The 21,686-nt window shown below is 47.5% G+C and overlaps 4 protein-coding genes and 2 long non-coding RNA genes across 7 annotated transcripts; 2 read left to right on the plus strand and 4 right to left on the minus strand.

Moving 5' to 3' along the window:
* Positions 1-571: 571 nt before the first annotated feature.
* Positions 572-4,619, plus strand: cldn19 (claudin 19). The gene is made up of 6 exons (XM_049733086.2): positions 572-912; positions 979-1,404; positions 2,706-2,870; positions 3,173-3,257; positions 3,550-3,696; positions 4,078-4,619. Exons 2-6 carry the CDS (start codon positions 1,182-1,184, stop codon positions 4,112-4,114), a joined length of 657 nt encoding a protein of 218 aa, XP_049589043.1. The 5' UTR covers positions 572-912; positions 979-1,181; the 3' UTR covers positions 4,115-4,619.
* Positions 4,620-4,966: 347 nt separating this feature from the next.
* nucks1a (nuclear casein kinase and cyclin-dependent kinase substrate 1a) lies at positions 4,967-12,302 on the minus strand. Its single transcript, XM_049733084.2, has 8 exons — positions 12,201-12,302; positions 9,803-9,852; positions 9,443-9,536; positions 8,896-8,942; positions 8,661-8,807; positions 8,239-8,400; positions 6,270-6,419; positions 4,967-6,168 (listed from the first exon to the last, which is right to left on the minus strand). The coding sequence occupies exons 1-8, from the start codon at positions 12,215-12,217 to the stop codon at positions 5,891-5,893; spliced, it is 945 nt and encodes a 314-aa protein (XP_049589041.1). The 5' UTR covers positions 12,218-12,302; the 3' UTR covers positions 4,967-5,890.
* Positions 6,529-8,232, minus strand: LOC137840770 (uncharacterized). The gene is made up of 2 exons (XR_011087790.1): positions 7,516-8,232; positions 6,529-7,306 (listed from the first exon to the last, which is right to left on the minus strand). It is a non-coding gene; the product is annotated as an uncharacterized lncRNA (long non-coding RNA).
* Positions 12,200-15,085, minus strand: pdrg1 (p53 and DNA-damage regulated 1). Of its 2 annotated transcripts, none has more exons than XM_068652456.1 (6): positions 14,768-15,085; positions 14,392-14,461; positions 14,231-14,305; positions 13,919-14,014; positions 13,464-13,792; positions 12,200-13,385 (listed from the first exon to the last, which is right to left on the minus strand). In XM_068652456.1, the coding sequence occupies exons 1-5, from the start codon at positions 14,849-14,851 to the stop codon at positions 13,710-13,712; spliced, it is 408 nt and encodes a 135-aa protein (XP_068508557.1). In that variant the 5' UTR covers positions 14,852-15,085; the 3' UTR covers positions 12,200-13,385; positions 13,464-13,709. The 2 variants fall into 2 exon arrangements, with proteins under 2 accessions (XP_068508557.1, XP_068508558.1); XM_068652457.1 differs by having other exon boundaries at positions 13,919-13,999; positions 14,768-15,079.
* LOC125976996 (uncharacterized) lies at positions 12,701-15,065 on the plus strand. The gene is made up of 2 exons (XR_007484534.2): positions 12,701-13,059; positions 13,193-15,065. It is a non-coding gene; the product is annotated as an uncharacterized lncRNA (long non-coding RNA).
* A 619-nt stretch (positions 15,086-15,704) lies between the features above and the next one.
* Positions 15,705-21,400, minus strand: si:dkey-156n14.3 (zinc finger protein ZXDC). The gene is made up of 10 exons (XM_049733077.2): positions 19,185-21,400; positions 18,855-19,007; positions 18,504-18,582; positions 18,299-18,429; positions 18,001-18,171; positions 17,287-17,927; positions 17,015-17,093; positions 16,764-16,912; positions 16,549-16,650; positions 15,705-16,375 (listed from the first exon to the last, which is right to left on the minus strand). The coding sequence occupies exons 1-10, from the start codon at positions 21,169-21,171 to the stop codon at positions 16,289-16,291; spliced, it is 3,579 nt and encodes a 1,192-aa protein (XP_049589034.1). The 5' UTR covers positions 21,172-21,400; the 3' UTR covers positions 15,705-16,288.
* Positions 21,401-21,686: the final 286 nt, after the last annotated feature.

Raw genomic sequence — 21,686 nt, forward strand, 5'->3', positions numbered from 1 at the left:
CGTCGCTTGAAGTAGTTTCATTGTGTCTTCCACTCTGGTTCAGTTGGAAAAACAGTGAGCACTTTGTGCGTGTTTGTGCTTTGTGGATTTGCCCATTGTTTGTGAAAAGCGAGTGGGAGAAAGATGCGCACGGCTCTGAGTACAGTAGACAATAGGCAAGTATTCTGTGATTGGCACAGCTATCGCTGTTTAGACGGACGGACAAGAGCTGCAAGATATTTGGATGATGTTTTGATTTTGAAGCTTGAGAATCTCCCGTCCCATTGTTAATATGAAATGAAATGAAATGACGTGAACACACGTCATCATACTGGCAACATTGTGCCGACAGCCACGTGATTGGGGCTTGAGGATTTACACAACGGGGCTGTCAAAGTCATTTTTGTTGGGAGCCACTGTAGATGCTGTGGCTTGCCTCAGACGGACGGACGGACGGACGGCAAATGTAATCATCCCATGGTATTATCACTTATTCCACACACACGACACATAGCTTTGAAATCAAAGGTCAGGGATTGAAGTTTGCTTTCAACTGAAATGGAATGCCGTGTCATTCCAGGTCACCCAATTTCCCTTGCTGGGGCCTGTTTGCCGCTTCTTCTGTTCCGTTCAAATGCTTCATCAAAGGACTGGCATCCAATGATGAAAGTTGAATGACGTCGCCGTTCCCATTTGTTCCTCCTCCTATCGGTGGCCTCCCTGTAGGCGTGACTGTCTGACCACCACGAGCCAGTTCTTCAAGTCAGCCCATTGACGTTTCCAGTTTGCCCCTCTTTCTTCAAAGCCTTTCATCCATCCAGCCTGCACTGAGGCACTTGAGCCTGGAAGTGAGGACTTGAGGGGTGAGCAGCAGAAAGGAGCAAACTTTCCATGCAAAGAACCTTGTAGATAGGATACTGTCTGGAAAAACAGGTAACTCAAAAGACTCGGTTGCGTTTGATTTTGCCTGTGAAATTTCTCCACTCTTGCCCCCAACAGGAGAGACATTTTTGCAACTCTTTCAATGTGATTCTCCATATCGGAGTTGTTTTAACTGGGACGGACGGACGGACGGACGGACGGACGGAGGGAGGGAGTGACGGCCGGAGATCCGATCAAAAGGTGCCAGATAGAAAAGAATTGAGCCAAATCGGATTGCCCACCAGCGACAGCGATCAAGCCTTGCGCAAGTTTGGAGAAGGATGGCAAACCTGGGTCTCCAGCTGTTGGGTTACTTCCTCTCCTTGGGCGGCTGGATGGGCATCATCTCCACCACAGCTTTGCCCCAGTGGAAGCAATCGTCGTACGTGGGCGATGCCATTATCACCGCCGTGGGTCTGTACGAGGGGCTGTGGATGAGTTGCGCCTCTCAGAGCACAGGGCAGGTCCAATGCAAGATCTTTGACTCCATGCTCTCGCTCGACAGTGAGTACAGTACCTGCTACCTTACTAACATCATGCGCCTGCCTGCCTGCCTGCCTGCCTGCCTGCCGAGTTAACGCACAACCTTCATTGAATAGATTGAAAAAAAAAAAAAAAACAACAACCTATGAAATGAGATTGCTATTCATAAATATCTATCTTGTGCTCCGGTCTACTCTTTGTCGTCACCGTTTTGTAGGGACGCGATAACAAAAGTCAAATCCTTTTTCGAGATCAATGTTCACATGTTGTCAATATGGAAAGAATGAAGTGAGTTTTGACATTGAATCCCTCCCTCCCTCCCTCCCTCACATTGCATGTTGTGCAAACAAAGACTTGTACCAATATTTTTAGCATACTATCTCCATTGTATCATCTCAATACAAATCCACATGGTTTTCGAGCGAGCGAGCGAGCACTGGAGCGAAAACTCCACTTGCTACCCACTGCTGAATACTCTGAAGAAAGTTTGATTGTCTTTCTGAATGAATATGGGCTGTGTTTAGGCAAACACAAGCGACGATTCACTCCTTCAAACAAACGCGCGCACACAAAGAACTTTTGAGCCATCTCCAAAGTGTACTGTTCTAAGTGGAGCACTCGTGAGTCAAAACACAATGGAATATAGCATGTAGTATGTTGCTAATGTTCACCACACCGCACCACACCACCCCAGCCTCTGTCACGGATCTGCCAAATGCAGCTTGGATCAGCTCGGTTTATGGAGGGAAAACATGGAGGGAAAACAGACAGGAACTGGCAAACTCATTTAACAGCATCACAAAACACCAACAGGACTGACCGACAGTGACGGCAAACAGAAAACGGCAGAAGCAAAGACATGACCGACAAAAAACAACCCGGAAAGGTTGTGACACGCAGACAGGACTTAAATACGCGACAGGTAACGAGAGAGAGAGAGAGAGAGAGAGAGGCAGGTGACTGTGATTAGGACATTGATTGTGAGTTGGCACAGGAAGGGAGGGGCGAGGCGAGCACACAGGCAGGCAGACAGACACACGGACAGAAACCATGACCACCTCCACATAATAAAACAACGGTGACACCCTCAAGTTCACTTATTCATGTGTGCATGCGAGTCAATGATGTGGAAATATGTTCCTTCGCCCCCACTGAGTTATGTATGTGTGAAGGAAGGACATTGTTTTTGAGGGTCCAAAAGCCCTCGCACGGTCAAACAGTGCTCGGCTGTACTTGTTGTGCTCTCTTTGACGTTGAATGACTTGAAATGAACATGAACTTTGCTGGTGATGCTTCATCTTCCCCCCCCCCCCTGTCTTCAGTCCACATCCAGACATGCCGTGCCCTCATGGTGGTGGCGGTACTGCTGGGCCTAATCGGCATCATCATCAGTGTGGTTGGGATGAAGTGCACAAAGGTGGGAGACAATAACCCGGCCGTCAAGACGCGCATCGCAGTGACTGGAGGGGCTCTCTTCCTTCTAGCAGGTACAACTTGATGCTGATGGATGGATGGATGGATGGATGGATGGATGGATGGATGGATGGATGGATGGATGGATGGATGGATGGATGGATGGATGGATGGATGGATGGATGGATGGATGGATGGATGGATGGATGGATGGATGGATGGATGGATGGATGGATGGATGGACGGACGGATTGGGTTGGGTGGATGGGTGGGTGGGTGGATGGGTTGGGTGGATGGATGGTTCTCAAGCTTTTCTCTTCTCTTCTCTTCTCTTCTCTTCTCTTCTCTTCTCTTCTCTTCTCTTCTCTTCTCACAGGTCTGTGTACATTGGTTTCCGTTTCCTGGTATGCAACGCAGGTGTCTTATCAGTTCTTCAACCCAAATACCCCAGCCAATGCCAGGTATGTTTCAAAGAGTCCCTCGTCTACTTTGAACTCTATCAATCTTCAAGTGCTTCTTAATGTTTGTAGCCGTGCTGAAATCTGAGTATCTAGCGAGTCGTCGTTCAAAAGCCTAATCAATTCAGCCCGAGGTTGCGTTGTATTTTGTTTTGGTTTGTTGTATTGTGTTTTCCAAATGTTTCTTTTTCTTTCTTTCTTTCTTTCTTTCTTTCTTTCTTTCTTTCTTTCTTTCTTTCTTTCTTTCTTTCTTTCTTTCTTTCTTTCTTTCTTTCTCTCTCTCTTTCCTGCGCAGGTACGAGTTTGGCTCAGCCCTCTTTGTGGGCTGGGCAGCGGCAAGTCTGACTATTCTCGGGGGCTCCTTGCTGTGTTGCTCCTGCTCCAAAGAGGACCTGCACGGCCAGCAGTATTACCGCCAATCGCAGCCTTCCACAGCTCGGGAGTATGTGTAACCCTTAGCCGTCAAAACAAAGTTTGCTACGGAAGATTACAGACAACAATTTACAAACTCCACACTAAATATCCAGCACTAAAACGTCAAAGAGAGAAAAAGCAAAACCAAAAGTCCTTCTGAGGAAATATTCAATAGCTCCGATTCAAAGCTCAAGTCAGTATCATCACCTGTTTGAAATGTTTGTTCTTTTTCGAGTTGAAAGCTTTTTTTACAATATAAGCGACCCACCCGCTATAATATCAAGCGTTCCGATTCACCTCCACTTAGTACATCGATTGGATTGTACATCCATCACAGGCACTTTTGATCGATTGTCTCCACTTCTGTCTTTTAATACTATTCTTCTCTTACTTCTTCTCTCTAATTCAGGGCAGAGTTGTTGAGTGAAACTAGTTTCCCTGACTGATCTGCTTTTTATCAAGAATTTTCCGACTGCCCGACTACTCTTTCTTCTTTTTCCTGTCGCCTTTGACTTACATACAGCATTTGACAGAATAATATTGAAGTTGTTATTACTTTTCACTTGTGATATCATGACATGACCAAATGTGCTTGGTTGGAACCTTATTATTCTCCATTTAAATGAAAACAAAAGCCGATTTGAGCCAATCATATGTTTTGGGATGGCAAGCATACGGGATCATGCCTCTCCTTCTCTCTCTGTATGGTGTCGTTTACCTGCCTTCCTTCCTGCCTGCCTGCCTGCCCGCCTTCCTTCCTGCCTGTCTGTCCCACCCCCCGGATAGATTGGAATGTTTATCTTTTGTTTCAATGTGTTAACAAATAAGCAATGACAGAATAACAGTTGCGGATGATCACCTACCTGTCCTGCCTCGGTGCCTCACGTTTGGTGGGAGAAAAACATGATGTATCATAGGCCTGTTTCTTTCACAATAAAGTGGATTAGCTCAGCCCACCAATTTTCTTCTTTTGTCTTGTAACTGACATTCCCAACGCTTCTCTTTCAAGATAAACAAGCATATTGGCCACTAGATATCGCTTTCGTGCAAGTAGCAAGTAGGGAGGGAGGGAGGTAGGGAGGCAGGGCCCACTTCTTATTTCTCGTCGGTTGCCTATTTGCCGTGTCCTTTGCGACATTCTTTCTCGCATTTGGACCTTGCAAAGCTGCAATCACATTTGCCACAGTGGCTTTTCGTAACTTATCTGAATCAAAGCTCACACTGTACTGTATTTTATATTGAAATTTTGAATCACGCTCGAAATGAGGTGAATGATTGGATTGGACAGGCAGAAAAGATTTTCGATCAAGATACTTTATTTCGTTTCTTAAAAAACAAACATTAAAAAAAATAATATAGAACTAATACAATGAACAAAAAAGATAATCCACAAATTTGAGGAAGAAAAGATGCATTCTTTCAAAATAAAATAAAATAAAAGAAACTAGGTGGTGCCTGCATGGTATAAACGATTAAATGGCTACAGTGAGACTGCAGGGATTGTGCATGGTTAGAAACCTTGAAGCAGAAGCAACCGTGAATGTAGGTAGGTAGGTAGGCAATTGGAACTAGAAAATTGGGCATGAACACATGCTGGCCGATTAAAAGTGAATGAAGAATGCCTTGTGAAACAGCAGACCTATCACAGTGATCTATGAAGTACATTCAACCAAATGAATCATTTCCAAAATTGCAAACTTTATTTTCTTTTATTCTCTCGGTTTACCGCTCCACCCGCAAAGCACAAAATAAAAGACGACAATAAAAGACAACCCGGCGATACATTTGTCAATGTAGCAATGGTAAAATGAAACGTTTTTTTGTTAAAAGGAACATGTCTGGAAATTTAGCGCCTCACAGCAACTGCCAGGAAAAAACGAGACTTGCATTTCAAGGGGGGGCGGGCGGGGGGGACGAATGAATGAAATTGTTGCGTACGCAGGACGGATTATCGAGGAACCAGAAACAAATATCGCTAGATTTGTTTCAGAAGCGTCAGAATGTTTTCCTATTGGAAAGAAGGAAGGAAGGAAGGTCAAAAGAATGGCTCACGTGTGATATCAGACGATGGTATGGCTCGGCTGTGATCCATGCTCGAGGTGAGTCGAGAGGGGGGGGGGGAATAAAACAGAAGTCAAGCACATCTAGTCCAAACCATGTATCCAGGCCACCAAGAGGACAAAAAAACCAAAATGAACCATGAAAAGCGTATGAGAAATGATCTAGTCTTCCCCAGAGGGGGCTTCCTCCTCCGAGCCACCTTCCTCCTCCTCTTCCTCCTCTTCTTCCTCCTCCTCCTCCTGCTCTTGCTCCTGCTCCTCTCCAGCACCTTTCTTTGTCATCTTGGGGGCAGGGGAGGATTCTTTCTTCTCAGCTTCCCCCTCTTCCTCCTCCAAGGGACTCTCAGGATCATCTTCCTCCTCTTTGGGTGAACTCTTTTCCAAAGCCTTGGTGGTGGTGGTGTGGCCTTTGCCCTTAACTTTCATAGGGCTAGGGTTGACTACAAAGGCAGCGACAACAATTGTTAGCGCATTGGACGACCGAGCGCATAGCCCGTTTTGACAGTGTTGGTCTCCAAAAACAACCATTGTCCTTCCTTACCTGTAGCCTTTAATCTGGGTTTGGGAGATTTCTTCTCCTTGTCCATTCGGCCTCGTCGAATCACCTTCTTGCTTCTCTTTTTGGATTGACCGTAGTCGCTGTCGTCGTCATCTTCCACCATAAAGTCCTCGTCGCTGCCAGATTCATCAGCTGTAAAAAGAGACATGGTGTCACTTGGCAAATGGGTCACGCTCAAATGCCACTTGGAACATCCCAAAACTCGGTTGGGTGGGAGCAACCCGAGGGAGGGAGGGAGGGAGGGAGGGAGGAAGGAAGGAAGGAAGGAAGGAAGGAAGGAAGGAAGGAAGGAAGGAAGGAAGGAAGGAAGGAAGGAAGGAAGGAAGGAAAAAGCAAATCTGTGTACTCTTTGGTAGGCTTGCTGGATACAAGGACTTTGATTCATTTGGGTTGATTGCTTTGGGTGTGGTTTTGCGCTTCTTTCTTCAATGTATGCAATTTGCAGCTTCTGGAGCTCACTCCAATTCAACATGACTGTGAAGATAGTTTGCAAAAGTCTTAATACTGTCCAATGCCAAGTGGCACGTGGAAACGGTCAAGCTGATTTGACTCATTTGGACTTCATTCAACTCTTGTGAGGTTGAATTGAAGCACAAGAGAATAAATAATAAGTGTGGATTGGATGACAAAACGAGTGCGAGATGAGCGAGCGGGAAGGAAGGAACTCAACAATGACATTTACAAACATTTGCAATGTTTGGGTCAGTGGAGCCCGTCCGTCCGTCCGTCATTATTAAGAGGAGAGCAAATGAGGCCGTTTCAGCGATACACATTTATTTTGTTCGAATGCCTTGCGAGATAAGTTCAACCTTCCAAACGACTAACATTTGCTCATTTGTGTGTCCGAGTCAACAAAGGCCACAACTATTGCCGATTGCATCTCTGCTATCATTTGGACAATTGTCGTTCATTTCCATGACTTGGAGAAGTTGACAGACAACTCCGGTTTCCAGACGCTAACAACAACTTCCATCGTAGGTTGCCAAGGCCGTTTCCAAACAATAAGGCCACGAGCGACTCTGAAACAGAACAACAGAGAAAAGCCATGTCAAATAAGGAACACAAAATCATTCTTTGAATGCTAATACTATCTAACGCAGCCAATGAAAACAGAGGCAGTTGAAGGTGGTCAGAATGAGCGGCAGGCAGGCAGGCATACTGTCCTACTTTTTGGGCCGAGAACAGCACGGCTCAATTGCATACAGATGTATTCTTTTCATTCAAATACCTTGGGTCCAACTGCTGGAGGTCGGTCTCCTGTGAGATGATTATTTCCATCTCCTCAAATCCTCATCTGGATGAACCAATGGCAGACGAAGCAAAGCAGGGCGTCGCGCCACTTGCGGTTGTAGCGGGAGGTGCCAGCCTGCCGGCCGGCCGGCCGGCTCGGGTGCGGCGGCTGTCCGTTTGAGGAAAATCAAGCGACGCCGGCCGGAAAAGGTGTTGCCGCTTCAGCGTGCAGCCATAGCTCACCATACCGCTGCACGCATGCTGTTTGTCCACCATGGTACCCATATCAGAAATAAAGGCTTTTGCATCAACATTCCATTTTGCGCCACGCTGTCTCATTGGGAGACGGCGGTGTCAATGTCCTCATTGTGTCAAGCCCAATGTACGGGCGCCGATAATACGTATGCAGGCAGGTATGTATGTATGTATGCCCGCGCCTGCTCTGCGCCAATCAGTGGCAACTCCGGAGTGAGTGAGTGAGTGAGTGAGTGAGTGAGTGAGTGAGTGAGTGAGTGAGTGAGTGAGTGAGTGAGTGAGTGAGTGAGTGAGTGAGTGAGTGAGTGAGCGGAAGAGAGTCCAACCCTTAGAACACTTCGGACGATGTCAATAGTGTTATTTAACAGTGGGCGGCACTTCAAAACTACTTGAATCATTTTTTCCCCCCACATTTCATCTTCACACCTTTCAAAGGTTTTGTTGATGCCTTCCTTGATGTACTTACGATCAAGGTAGGGTTCCTCTTGGTCCTCGTGTTCTTCGTCCTCACTGCCTCCGTCGCCCAGAAGGATCTCTCTTTGTTTGGACACAGCCTTGGAGGCGGCCTGACGTACCGTTCGCTTTCGGCTGAGATCCTTGTCGTCGTCGTCGTCGTCGTCGCTGCAATCTGCAAACATGGCACCAAAAAATGATCCCTGATCAAACAAAAGAAGAACCTGAAAAGAAGTCCAAAGCAATGCAAATACCAAAGGTTGAAATGCAAGCAATGAATTTAGAGGTGACAAATTTCATCAATAGCTAGCTACATTGAGAATCAATCATTTGGAGCCATTGTTTTTACTTCCCAAATCCTGCAATTTGACCCTAATAAAAGTAAGTATTCTTGGATTTCAAGCCGTTGACACATTTTGCCACACAACACATTACCTGTGTCACGTTTTCTTTTTGGTGTCCTTCTGCTAGGCTTCTCAAGCTTGGGTTTCTTGCCTCTTTTGATTTTCTTTTCTTCATAATCGCTTCCTCCATCTTCTTCCTCGCCAAAGTCATTTTCTTCGTCGTCACTACCAAAGTCATCTGGAAGACCAAGGAAGTCCACGTCCGGTTTGTTAGCTAGCGCTTTGCAAATCATTAAGATAGGAAGCATGAGTCGTGGTGGACTTACCAGCAGAATCATTTTTGGATTTGGAGAGTTTGTCCTCAGAGTCCTCACTGAAACCAAGATTCAGGAAAAGGACAGAACAAACCCAAAAATATATAAAATCAAGACATAGATGGGAGTTTGGAAATGACATGTATTTGAATACAACCAGAGAGCTACCATTGATTCGTTTCTTTTTTTTTTTTCTAAAAGTACCGGTATTTTTTGCTATGGTGTCATTTTTGCCACCTAAAATTAGCAGCGATACTTTGTGCCAAGCATTATTTTCCTTAGCTATCAAAATCCCTTTGCGGCCATGGGAGATTGTTGGAAAATAATGGCTATTTTGGACTGATCTTCCAACCATATTCCACAGTGTTTTGTCTGCTGGCTGGCCGGCCGGCCGGCCCGGCCATAGAGCAAGCAGCTTCTTTTGTTGACTGACTGATGTGTAAGTCAAAGTCAGCTTTATTGTCAATTTCTCCACATGCCAAAGACACACAAAGAAACCGAAATTTCGTTCCCCCCTATCCCACGGTGACAAGACATGGCTCCGTTTGGGTGTCCTTACCTTTCATCTTGTGAATTCTTGGAGCTCTTGTGCTTCAGCTCACGGGGTGCCGCACTACGCACCTTCTTGGGATTAGCGTCACCGTACTCCTCATCTACACAGAACAACATGTAGCACTAGCCACATAAATAGACCATCCATTCACGACTTGTTTTCTTCCTTCCTTCCAACGTAGCTGACATTTTGCCTCTCTATTATTTCATCACAGTTGGACTACTTCATTATTACGAATGCCCTGAGAGTGAAATGGCTTGGATGGATGACAACGTTGCATTTTCCATACGATATATGATATGATATGATAAAGGCACACCCATGAAAAATCCGAGCGGGAAGAGAGCAAAAAGTGAAACCTCTTACCTGCATCGTCAGACTCGTTGAATTGCGAGTAGTTCACTACTTTTCTGTTCCTGTAAGGACAGAAGGGAAAAAAATGATTTAGTCGCTCCACAACTTTTCACAAGCGCCTTGTTTCATTTAAACGGAGCCCTGTACAATAGCGTATGAGAAGGAAATGTTTTATAGGAAGTCATTTAAGAAAAAAAAGAATACTCTGTCAACAGAAAATTACCAGCAGCTCACACTGGAGCAAATAGAAACATCATTCCAAAAACATTGGAGAGCTTCAACTTGTGGCTTTCACAAAAACCTGAGTTCATTTCGATAAACATGAAATCTCTTTTTTACAAATTCGATCTCGATACTCGGGGACGGACGGGTGTGATTAAAATGACTCCTTCAAACCATCTTCTCCTCAAATACCTGGATGCAAAAGATGCCCTAAGACGAAAGAAAAACATCTCCCGGCCGGATGTGTCGAAAAATTCAAGGCCAGCGCATTTGAATTCCCGCGTTATTGTGAATCAGCTGTTTACTAGCCATCTTGGTGCAAGTTCCAAGCTACAGTCAGTCGCTGCCGACAAGCTCGTTCCGTGTTATGAAACAAGGTGGATGAAGAGCTGCACGTTATCATTGTCTCTTATTGCAAGCAAGCCAGACACCACGACAACCCTTTCTCCACTATCTCGGAAGAAGAGTGCATGGAATGCCTCAGTTGACATGATTGACAGCTGCCAGTGGACCTGTACCGATGGATGGATGGAAGGATGGAAGGAAGGAAGGAAGGAAGGAAGGAAGGAAGGAAGGAAGGAAGGAAGGAAGGAAGGAAGGAAGGAAGGAAGGAAGGAAGGAAGGAAGGAAGGAAGGAAGGAAGGAAGGAAGGACATCACGCTCAGGAGTGTGACGTGAAGCCGCTCCAAGACAAACAACAATATTTATCTTGTAGTCCGTCGTGTGGTCTGAGAAGGCCACAAAAGCTACTTTGATAAAACGTGTCTTAATAAAAGGCCAAAGGTTAGGCCAATTGTGAAAGGAAATAGAAAATGGCCAACTTTTCAACTCCAGAGACTTTTTCTCAGTCTTGAGCTGTTACACGTCTCAATTTTGGTAGCTCTTGGACCAAAAGAGCTTATATAAAAAGCAACTCTATAAAAGGCCAAAAATGGGGCCAATTTGAGAGAGAGAAAAAAAAAATCAAAATGGTGGACTTCCTATGATGCAAATGTCTCCAAGAGAACATTTTGGTAGGTATATATTCTCATGTGTGTTGGAGACACAAAATTTGATGCACTGCACCCATCATATAATATTTCAAAAGTCCCCAAATGTTTGCTAGTTGTTGTCGCAGGTCTTAAGACGGTACAACAAAAGTTCGAAGTCAATCAGGTGAATCATCTCGTCCTAGGACAAGGGTGCAAAAGTATAATTATAATGACATTCAAATGATAGTCAAAAACTCATGGCTCGCTACCTGTTCATTTTAGACTAAGGCTCCAATAGACTTTTTTTGTACATCCCAGGGTGCAACATGTGCCTGCCAATTTTTGTAGGCCGAGGTCAAACGTACTAGGATTGTTGTTGTTGTTTTTTTGCACTCGAGGTGGCGCTGTAGAGCCACTGTGCTTTAAAATATCGACCTTTTCACCAGGCCCTACGAGTGAGTGTCCAAAGTTTGGCGAGTTTTCATGTATGCTTAGGATGTCAAAAATGCCATCCTACTGGAAAAAAAAAAAAATCATCATTTCTACCAAAACGAACAGTAGAAGTCATTTCAATGTTTTTTATTTCACAACGCGCTATGGTAGAGGGAGCCACTTGAGTCAGGCCCCACCAGCAAAATCATATGAAAATAAAGCCCATTTCACGCCATTGCATCTCTCATTTAGGTCAGTCTAATCAGCAATTTCAGTCCATTCGTATACCCGCACAGCTGGCACGGTCATATTTTCCTTCATAGTAAAAAGCTGAGAGAGAGAGCGAGCGAGAGAGAGAGAGCGTGAGTGAGCGAGAGAGAGAGAAAAAAAGGGCAACACGGAGCCTCCAACACGGAGCCTCCATGGGTGCTTGGAAGCATCGGTATTGAAGCAAGGATCAGGCCTTCAACAAACAAATGTTTCGGACTTTCTTACGCAAGGCCTCCACGGTCATCAACGATGCAAATTAAACCAATAGGGGGGAAAACATCCTTACGCCCCAATGTCACTGGGATACTTGCTTGACTAGCGTGCGCGCGTAAGAAGTGAAGCACACCACATTCATGCCTACATCTTTTTTTTTTTTTGCCTCCGCGAAAAGCATTCGCTCGCAGCCGCCTCCTTAAAGACAATATGGCGGGCGGAGGCGTGCAACTACGGTGCGAGAGAGAGCTACGTCTGACTGCCGTTGTTGGCCGGCCGTTTGGGGGGACAGACATACCTACCTTACTGGTCTTGACATTATGCTCCAACAGCGTAAACGTTGAAATGGTGACTTCCAGTGGGAGAAGAAAAAGCAGGAGAAGCGAAAATCGACTGGAGAATCCGCTCTGCTGAAATAGCAAGGCAGGCGAGCGAGCGTGGAGAAAGGAAAAAAAAAGATATAAAAAAAAATAGCACAGATACCCAAATCAGAGTAAGCGCTTGAACTCACAAGTACAGTACGACTATCCCTACAAATGTATCAATGTTTACCTTCAGTCACGCTAAACGTTGAATAAAACAAAGTGAAATTGCATACTGCGTGCAACCAAACGTAAATTCAAGGTAGGCGGGTCCTGGCGAATAACCGCCCACCTATACTGGCTATTGAAAGGAGAAGCGCGGCCACTCGCTGCTTCTATTGGCTGATTTGAATCAACAATTTCCCTTTTTCATTGGAGGGCTGCGCTGCCTGCTGATTCATTGACTTCTCCGCGAGCCCGCCCGCGAGCCACCCGCTAGCCGCCCGCGAGCCCCCAGTGGAACTCGAGAAAACCAACACGCTCCGCTCCGCTCCGAGGTTGAAGAACGTAAAAAAGAAACTTGATCACATTCCAACGTATCCTTCAAACGGACATATGCGATAGATGTAGTACATGAAGGAACCGTACGGTATTGTTGACCCAAATGATTGTGCATCACTTCTAGCTCCTGTCATCCTGGCCAACTTGCGGCATTCGCACCCGCGCAACACCTGAGAGCATCACTGACTACATGACGGCAATTTTCAATGCGAATCAAATCAAACTAACGCCAGACGACTTTTTCTTCCGATGAAGCAAGTTGATCGCACCAACGCAATGAAAGACAGACTGGCACAAGGTGCGTTGGATTTGATCCCATCTGTTACGATTGATTCTCTGGCTTCAGGGAATGGGTTACACATTCGCAGTTGGATTGAATTCGTTCAGTCTTTTGTTTGCAATTGTCTGTTCTTTTTGGCAATTCCCGGGAGGTTGGAGTCGGTGGCGGCTGATGAATAGCCCCCGCTATCCAGCGGCAGAGGTGCGTCACTCAGGTGGTCCTCGACATCTTCCAAAGAGGCACGCGGCATGTCACGTACGATGATGATGACGACGTGATGACAGCTGTTTGGGGCACATCCATTTTCATGCGTGGAGTCAAAAGAGAACACTTGCTGTTTCCCACTGTTTATTACAGTAACAAAGACAATATTGGCCACGTAAACGATTCAAGAGTCAGCAACACCAGCACGTCCGACTCACAGTTCAGAGGTCCGGGGCTCCAAAAACACGCGCGGTAGGCCGACTGACCGCTCCAAATGATTTGCGAGTGAGTGTGAATGGCTGTTTGTCTAGGTGCCACCTGCAATTGGCTGGAAACTAGTTCTGGGTGTCCCTTGCCTCCTCCCCGACATCAGCTGGGATAGTAGAACTGGATGACTGGATGGACAAAAATCAGAAATGCTTCAAAATACACCTGCACACTTGAAACCTGTGCAAGATGTGACGTCACAGCTTTAAGACACTCTCAATGGGTTTCATTTCTTCAGTGGACAGCGGTAACAGGTTGTAGCCTCTCAGCTCGGGCTTTCCTGCAAAAATGTAAAGAGAAAAAGAGCGTCATTGCGTTTCTGTAACGAGAATCTTGCCACTTTCTGCTTGGTATATGCTGTATTTCATCATGTTGTGGTATGGGAAATTGGATATGCTTTTCTTACCTTGCGTCTTATTTAGATGATTGACATTTGCTTTCAGTCCTTGGCGGAGGTGATTGAGTTCACTGTCCAACTGGTCCTGATCTACACACAAGCAATCCAAAATGAAAAGCAAGTTACACATGCAAGGTTGTTGCTGCGCCATTTCAATTGAAAGTTGGTGCCTGGCGTGGTGTGCCATTTCAATTGGATATGTTTTCAAAAGGAAAGAATGCTTTAGCACGACAAGAGTTCAATTCTCACTGAAACTCATGTTGGCAGTCAGTTGCATTGACAGAAGAGTACACGTCACGGCGCGTGGTCAGCCTCAATTACCTTTCTGAATCATTTCTTTGGCCGTGGACTTGGGCAATTTGATGAACGTATTTCCAAAGCAAACCTTGACTTTATCTGCAAGTGACGGACGGGAACGAGTGAGTCGTTGCCAATACACACATGTCATATGTCATGAACTTTGAAATCACGGGATCACCAACCTGAACACATCTTTCTCAGTGCATTCAGTGCTTCTCTGTTTCCGTTTCTCTTCATATCCAGGTCAATCATCTTCGATGCAAACACACATGGAAGAGATCACAGACTTGGATTGAATGAAGTGTCAGTTTCACGACGTGCTTCTTAACTTCAAGTAACACTGCGACTTGTGTCAACAAACACAACTAGCATCCGCTATCCCGGCACGCAAGGCGACGACGTGCTTCTTAACTTCAAGTAACACTCCGACTTGTGTAAACAAACACAACTAGCATCCGCTATCCCAGAATGCAAGGCGCGCCGGCCCGACCGACCGACCCCGATTGTTGTTGCTGTTGTTTCGTTGAACGCGCACGGCACACGTTACAAGACATTTACCTGTTGTTTGGTGGTCAGAACTTGTTCCGCCGCCTCCTCAACCTCTGTCAAATAGTCCACTACACGCTGCGATTCCCAATCCATTGCAGTTTGTCAACTCAGCAATCGACGAGCACGACGTCCGCGGCGGCGCCCTCTGAGGGAGCGCGATTCAAAGCCGAACCTCGGAAAAGCTAGTCAATCTCAATTTTTGATTGAAACTTTGTCGATCATCGCTGCTCTGTTCGTTAGCACCATTGCGGCTCTTTCCAGCGAGCCCGGCCGGCAAAGCGTCAACGGAGGAAGGAGGAAATACAAATGCTTGGCTTTTTTTTTTTTTAAAGACACAAATCTTTATTTAAAAAAAAAACGAGCACAAACCCCCCCCCAGCAAACCATATCTTTAGGACTTCAAATGAATAGAAATGAGTTCAGCGTACAACTTTTTAGGTAAATTCGTTTTACAAATAATTATAGTCTTACAATGATTTGTAGTCATTTCTAATTTTGCTACATGGAAATGATTAAAGTGTGAAAGCGTGTGTTTCTCATTGCCATAGTTAATAAAGCTTCTTTCCAACTCGTCCCGCGTATCTTCAATCTATAACTTGCCTCGGCTGGTAACATCTCATTTTTAGCCCATCTGATGAAATACATTTTGACACAATATCAATAATAGCTGATATTTTAGCGTGGCCTGGTGGATTTATCAATGCGAGTTTGGTAGGTTGGACACAGTCAACATTCAAACATATTGCATTTCGATGTACATTTGCTGGATCAAAACTGCTAAGAAAGTTGTCGCTGCAGTTCTCGCATCCGTTCCCGTGACTCAATCTTGATCCGGCGATGGCAGGTTGGCTGCAAATGACCTCCTGCTGGTTTGATGGGAGTTTTTCGCAGGTGTTCTACACATCCAAAAGTGGAAAATCCGGGCCATTTTGACGACAACAATAACAATGCTTCGGATGGGTTTATTAGTCTGTGCCATAGCTCAAGATACGCCAAATCAACATAGTCTACAGAACCTTAACACATGCCAATACATTTTCACACACATGATCTCATGTAAGTTCACATATCAGAAAACGCAAGTTGTGGAAAATTCGGAAAACGTGAACGTGCGTGGTGTCAGTAGTAAGACAGAATGTAAAGAGCAAAGTGACATGCAAAGCATTGCAAAACGAAGGCAAAGACGCCATGATGTAAACATAGAGAAAACGTCCGCGTTTGCACGGCTCTATTTGAATGCACTTGGGTTGAAGATAAAAAAAAAAAAGAATTTGAATTGCCACTTTCCACCGTCACCCTTTCGGTATGATGTTGCGGCACCCTGTGCTGCTACGCAATGAAGCTTGAGCTTTCCTGTCCACACCAACGACAGCGAGAAACCAATGGCTGGATCGCTATGGTCCCAGTCGACGGTCTACGCAAGTCAGGGATCGAAAAGATTACTAGTCAAACTTGGCTGTCGTTTTTAGGAAAACACTGTATAGTGGCATGGAAGGAATGGTGTGCTCGCTCGCTCGCTCGCTCGGTCGGTCACTCTAGGTCTTGAAGGTTGATTGTGCTTTCAGTGAATTGCGAGTCATCAGAGCCACTGTTTTCTTCTGTGCTTACTGTGGTTTCCTGTGAGGAAAAGACCAAGACGTTTGTATCAAAGCGCAAACACAAACAAAGCGCAAACACAAACAACCCGGCCGGCCTCCCGTTTTCTGCATCGCAAATAGGATCCGATCCCAAAAATGCCAACGGAGCATTGCGGCGTGACTATTCAAGAAAAGCTTTGTCAAACAACATACCTGTAAAATGTTGACCGGAAGGTCAACGGTGAGCTGAGAGTGAGAGGCGGACGGCTGGGAGGTGAGCTGAAAAGCTAGGTCTCCATCGCTACCCGGCTCATCCTGAACAAAGGTTTCACAAGTGGATGGGGGAGAACTCAGCAGGCGGGCTCCGCTCGCTATAATATCCAAATGACAGCTTGAGCTCACGTTCAAACGGCACGCTGCAATCTCACCTGGAGTAGCTGAATTTGGACAAACTGCGCACTCGAGTCGCGCAGATGAAGGCCTCCAAAAGACGCTGCGGCTCCTCCTTCACTGTAGCGGGCACTGGACGGAGTGGATTTGGCTCCTTTTGCTTTTCTCTGACTTGCTCCAGAGTCCCCTGAACAGAGCGAGATGAGTGCGATGAAGTCGCTTGATGTTTTTGCAAAAGCCCCAGTCGATGGCGTGGCTTCACATCATAGCTACAGATGCTCTGCCTTACCAGAGAGCGCAGGGCAAATCAGCTTCCTCCTCTTGGCCAGCTGAATAGCTCTGTAGTCCGTCCTTGCCGAGCCGCCGTTCTGGCAAAAAGAAAAAGAAAGAAAGAAAAGAATTCTGGTCACTACATTGAGTTACAAGCAAAGCCGTATTGTTTCTCTGCTAAATGCATCTTAGACCGCAGGCTAAACATGTGTCCAGTAACACCTCCTCCGTTCATGAACAAATCAATCTTCTTTCTTTTTTTCAGACAACACGACTTCAGTTTGGAAGTACCTGGACACCGCTCCGAGTCCCGAGCCCTCGGTGGCCACCCGCCTCCGCCGGCTTCGTAGGTGAGGCCAACAGTTCCGAAACGGGGGCAACCGCCAAGGAGGCCGCAGGTTCCATCCCGAGGGCGCCGAGCGGCTGCTCGAGCGCGGGCTCGCTAAGGGAACCGGGAGCCCGGACGGCGAGAGACGTGAGCGCGCCGAGGGCCTCCGGCGTGACACTCTGTACGTCGTCCAGATTGAGGGTGCCCTGAGGGGGTAGAACGTCACCCCCCACCGCGCCGCCCAAACTGCGACGAGGACCCATTTCAATACCGAGAGGGTCCGCGGGCCTGGCCGCAGTGCCGTTCGAAACGGCCAGAGCCGCGCCGCCGACTGCGGACGGTTCGATAGCGAGGATGCCCGAAGTGACCAGGGAGAGGTCCATAGTGAAAGTGCCGCTGGAAATGGAGTGGCTCCCACCGACGCCGACGCTGGCAGGAGACGTGCCGCTGCTCCCGGACACGTTAGAGAAAAGCGAGCTCAGGTCCAAGTTAGTCAGCTGCTCGCTTCCAGGAAGACTTGACCCGGGAACTGTTACTGGAGTGGGGCTAATGAGCTCACTGCTGGGGGTCAGAGTGGGCGTGCTCTCCATCTGGCTGAGAACATCTACGACAGAAAAGGCGCAGGCTTCAAACGAGTCCTCAAGAAGAAATTCACAAGGAAAAGAATGTTTACTGACCAGGGCTGAGCTGATGCTGTCTCAGCATGTGACTCTTAAGGGTGCTGCGGGAGGAGAAGTGCTTGGGGCAGTTTGACACGGGACATCGAGTCCTGAGGGTGCTGGCGTCCTCCTTATGTTTTTTGGTGTGGATGTAGAGGCTGCTGCGAGCTGAAAATTTTGCATTACAACCTGAAAGAGAGCACAGACCGAAATGAAACTTGACACGGTGAACCGTTGCGCCCCAACGTGGACGCAAACTTACTTACTGAACTGCCCTGAAAACGTTCGTATTTGGCCGATTCAATCGGTACAATACCTTCCGCGTGGCACTGGAAGGGCTTGGTGCCGAGATGCGTGATGGTGTGACCTTTGAGGTGCTCTGCTCGGGTAAACGATTTCCCGCAACCTTCTTCGGTGCAGACGAAGCGGCGATCGTCGTCGTGTTTGCTGTTAAAGGACCGCTGGAGTCTGTGACTTTTTGTTTTCAGCGAGAACGGGTGCATCGATGAAGAGCGACTTACCGTTTGTGACGGAGCAATTTTGACATACTTGTAAAGGACCAGCCGCAGCCCTCGGAGTCGCAAACAAAAGGCCTCTCACCTGCAAAGGGGCGAAGAAGGAAATGAATGGAGTTTAGCAGTCAGTCGGGGGAGTGCGCTTGCTTAAGGCGGGCGGGCAGGCTGGCAGGGGAGGTGGAGTTCCCGTTCTCGCTCCCGCTCCCCTAAGCTACACGTGCAGCACATCTACGCTCAATGACAGGAGAGTCAACCTGCTGCCACCGATTCTCTGACGGGAGTCAATGTCTTTCATTATGATCGGCTCCATAATCCATCACCGCGCCAAGCACGTCGTCTCGTCAAGCGTCAACTTACCGGTGTGACTTCGCAAATGGATCTTGAGGCGACAGGCCTTGTCGTACATCTTGGCACATCCCGGGTAGGTGCAGGTGAAATGGCCCGTCTCTCTGAAGTGAGTGCGGTTGTGCGAGTAGAGAGCGCTGAAGGTGATGAACGTTTTCTCGCAGCCTGAAACGAGTAGAAATGGACAAGCGGCGTCACAAATGAGACATGGATCAATAAGGCCGGCGTCAAAACTTGGCTCATTTCAGGCTCCCGCTAAGCCCTCAGTCTCCGTTTGAAGCACTCGGCGTTGCCCGTCCTAGATTTGAGATGTTTTCTGCAACATCAGCGTCTGTTCCCTACCTGGGAATTCACACTTGTGGGGCCTCTGCGGCTCAAAGTGGACCCTCTGGTGATTGGCGAGACGCGTGGCGCTGCGAAACCTCTCGTTGCAGATCTCACAGACGAAGGCGTCGTCCTGCTCGTGGACTTTGGTATGAGCCTTAAGGTTGTAGACGGTGGTGAAGCAGCGGCCGCAGCCTTCAAAGTGACACGTATGCGGCCGTTGCTTGTTATGGGACTGAAGATGCCGCTTGAGTTTGTAGGACGTGGCAAAAGCCCAGCCGCAGCCTTCCACCGTGCATCGGTAGGGCCGTGGGTCTTCGGCGTGGTTCAGGAGGTGAACCTTCAGTTTTTGCCGCGTGTCAAACGTACACGAGCATCCCGTTTGCGGGCAGGCAAAAGAAACAGCCGTCGCTCTGCTGCTGCGGAAAAGGACTCCGCCGCATTTCGAGTCTTTGTTTGTGATGCTAGGTGCTGCGCTAACCAAACGGCTTTGGGGTTCTTCTTCACGCAAGACTTCGGCGGTGGCGGCCTCCTGCTTGACAACAGAGCTGGAGTGAAGAGCGGGACTCGAGGTGGGGGGAGCGATGTTGCCCATGGTCACAGAGTCACATCTGGACAAGCCTGGCCTGCCCTCTTCCTGGTGGCTGGACACTGCCAATGTAGTACTGATCTTCCCAATTGCTTTGGTGCCGCCGTCATAGTTGAGAAGAACAATATCTTCGTGACCTTTCATTCCTAAATGCTCCTTTAAGCTGACCAAATCGTCCTCTTTGTGAACATATCCGTCAGACGGGGCAGCGAGAGTCAGCGTTCCGTTCTCGATGGTCACCACGATGGTCTGATTGTTGATCATAATGGTTCCAGAAAAGGTTCCGTTGGAATCGGGATTTGAGGAGAGAGCGGCGGCAGGATTGGCAACGTCATCCAAAATTAACTGCGAGGCCTTGGCGGTTTCCACAAAGTCCGAACTTGCGGAAATGAAAGCATCATTCCGAGCCTGAAAGGAAAACGCCTTCCCTTCCCCGTTTTCGGTACACAGCTGACCGCATAATTTCTCGCCATATTTGTTGGTCAAAACAACGTCTTCCACTGTGTGGTAATCGTCTGTTGCTTTAGTACCGACCTTGGTTGTTAAAGAGCTGTTGGTAAAATGATCCTCAACTTGGGTCGAGTCGGACCCATCCGGATGTTGGGTGGAAGCGCAAAGAAGCCCGTGGCTAGCGTTTGCGAACTCCACGGGAGTAGCTTTCGGGCACTCAAATCCTCGTCTTTTCATTTTGTCCCACATTTTAGACGAGGAGCCTAGTCGATGTCTGTCCCTCTCACCGTTCCAATCATCTTGATAAACATTAAAAACTAGATAGAGCTCTTGGGCGTTGTTGTTGTTGTTGCTGCTGCTGCTGCTCTCCTTCGATGCGATTCTATCCAGCCCGGGGAGGTTGTGGCTTGTCAGTGACGGCTGCTTGGAGGCTCCGTTGCCACGCTGATGCCGCAAAACTGGAAATGGTAACGTTAGCTGCTGCTGCTGCTGCGGCGGCTGCTGCTCCTCAAGCGCGAGTTCCTCTTCCCCTTGGGGTGGAAGCGACGGCGGCGCCGCCATTTGCAATGTCGAATCCGCGTCCTCGACTTGGGCGGCTCTCCGAGCAGAAATGACCAAAGTAGACGTAGTCACGATGCCCTGGTTCTTGCCGTCTTCCTCTGGGCTCACGTTGCAAAGTAGCCTGTTGTGTATGTTGTTTTCGTCGCCGAGTCGCAGCTTGTTGACTGGCGAAAAATCCACCTCGCTACCATTTTCCGCCAGTAGGCGAAGCGGAGATGCCCTTGGTGTGTTGTTGTTGTTGATTTCAAATTCAGACGGTTCCAATTGGAGATCCGCTTCATCTTGTGGGGATCGAAAACGATAGATTGATACACAAAGTGGCCCCGACGCCGACGACGTGTCTGCGTGTGGAGCGCCATGTTGCGAGTGAAAGTTAGAGGCATCACAAAGCCCCTGGATTTCCATCTTGGTATCCCTGTAGCACTCACTGGCAGCATAGACCCGCCCTCGTCAAATCGCGCAGTAAAATGGCAACAATTCGACCGTCGTTTACGTTCGGCAAAGTTGGCACATAAACAACTCGACTTGGAAACGCTTCCACTTTTAGTGAATTGTAACCGTCAGACTCCATGCTCGCTGTTTTATGTTTAGAAGCCGTGAGGGTGTGGTGTTCGCGTACACAATTGGAACTAAGATGGGGGACGTGTTGGGTATGGTGGAAGCACTTCCGCTCTTCCGATTGCTCCATTGATATGTTCGGTCAAGTCTTTGGCGACACACCGAAACATCGCGATGAACGAGTGTCTCGCGAGGGGAGTCTCTCTCGTCTGGGAGAAAGAAAAGTGGCTTCGATGCCCGACTGAAGCGTAAACAAATGGCACGTGTGTCCAAATCGTTCAAATAGTGATTCTTTTATTCTAGTTGATTAAAAAGAAAAGAAAAAAAATCCAAAAGCAATCAGTTCATGTTGTCTGTGCCCT

Source organism: Syngnathus scovelli, chromosome 11 (assembly GCF_024217435.2).
Source record: "Syngnathus scovelli strain Florida chromosome 11, RoL_Ssco_1.2, whole genome shotgun sequence".
NCBI classification, from domain to species: Eukaryota; Metazoa; Chordata; class Actinopteri; order Syngnathiformes; family Syngnathidae; genus Syngnathus; species Syngnathus scovelli.

Bases quoted from the DNA above. Each gene is read 5' to 3' on its own strand.
- cldn19 (XM_049733086.2), top strand. From the start codon at position 1,182: ATGGCAAACCTGGGTCTCCAGCTGTTGGGTTACTTCCTCTCCTTGGGC. The intron at 2,871-3,172 runs GTACAACTTGAT...CTCTTCTCACAG, and splicing joins GGCTCTCTTCCTTCTAGCAG to GTCTGTGTACATTGGTTTCC. The intron at 3,258-3,549 runs GTATGTTTCAAA...TTTCCTGCGCAG, and splicing joins AATACCCCAGCCAATGCCAG to GTACGAGTTTGGCTCAGCCC.
- nucks1a (XM_049733084.2), bottom strand. The intron at 8,808-8,895 runs GTAAGTCCACCA...TTGGTCTTCCAG, and splicing joins ATCCAAAAATGATTCTGCTG to ATGACTTTGGTAGTGACGAC. The intron at 6,169-6,269 runs GTAAGGAAGGAC...CTGCCTTTGTAG, and splicing joins ACCCAGATTAAAGGCTACAG to TCAACCCTAGCCCTATGAAA.
- pdrg1 (XM_068652456.1), bottom strand. From the start codon at position 14,851: ATGGATTGGGAATCGCAGCGTGTAGTGGACTATTTGACAGAGGTTGAG. The intron at 14,462-14,767 runs GTAAATGTCTTG...TTTGCATCGAAG, and splicing joins TTCTGACCACCAAACAACAG to ATGATTGACCTGGATATGAA. The intron at 13,793-13,918 runs GTAAGAAAAGCA...ACATTTTTGCAG, and splicing joins TCATCTAAATAAGACGCAAG to GAAAGCCCGAGCTGAGAGGC.
- si:dkey-156n14.3 (XM_049733077.2), bottom strand. From the start codon at position 21,171: ATGGAAATCCAGGGGCTTTGTGATGCCTCTAACTTTCACTCGCAACAT. The intron at 18,430-18,503 runs GTAAGTCGCTCT...GTCCTTTAACAG, and splicing joins AAATTGCTCCGTCACAAACG to CAAACACGACGACGATCGCC. The intron at 16,913-17,014 runs GTAAGGCAGAGC...CGCTCTGTTCAG, and splicing joins GATTTGCCCTGCGCTCTCTG to GGGACTCTGGAGCAAGTCAG.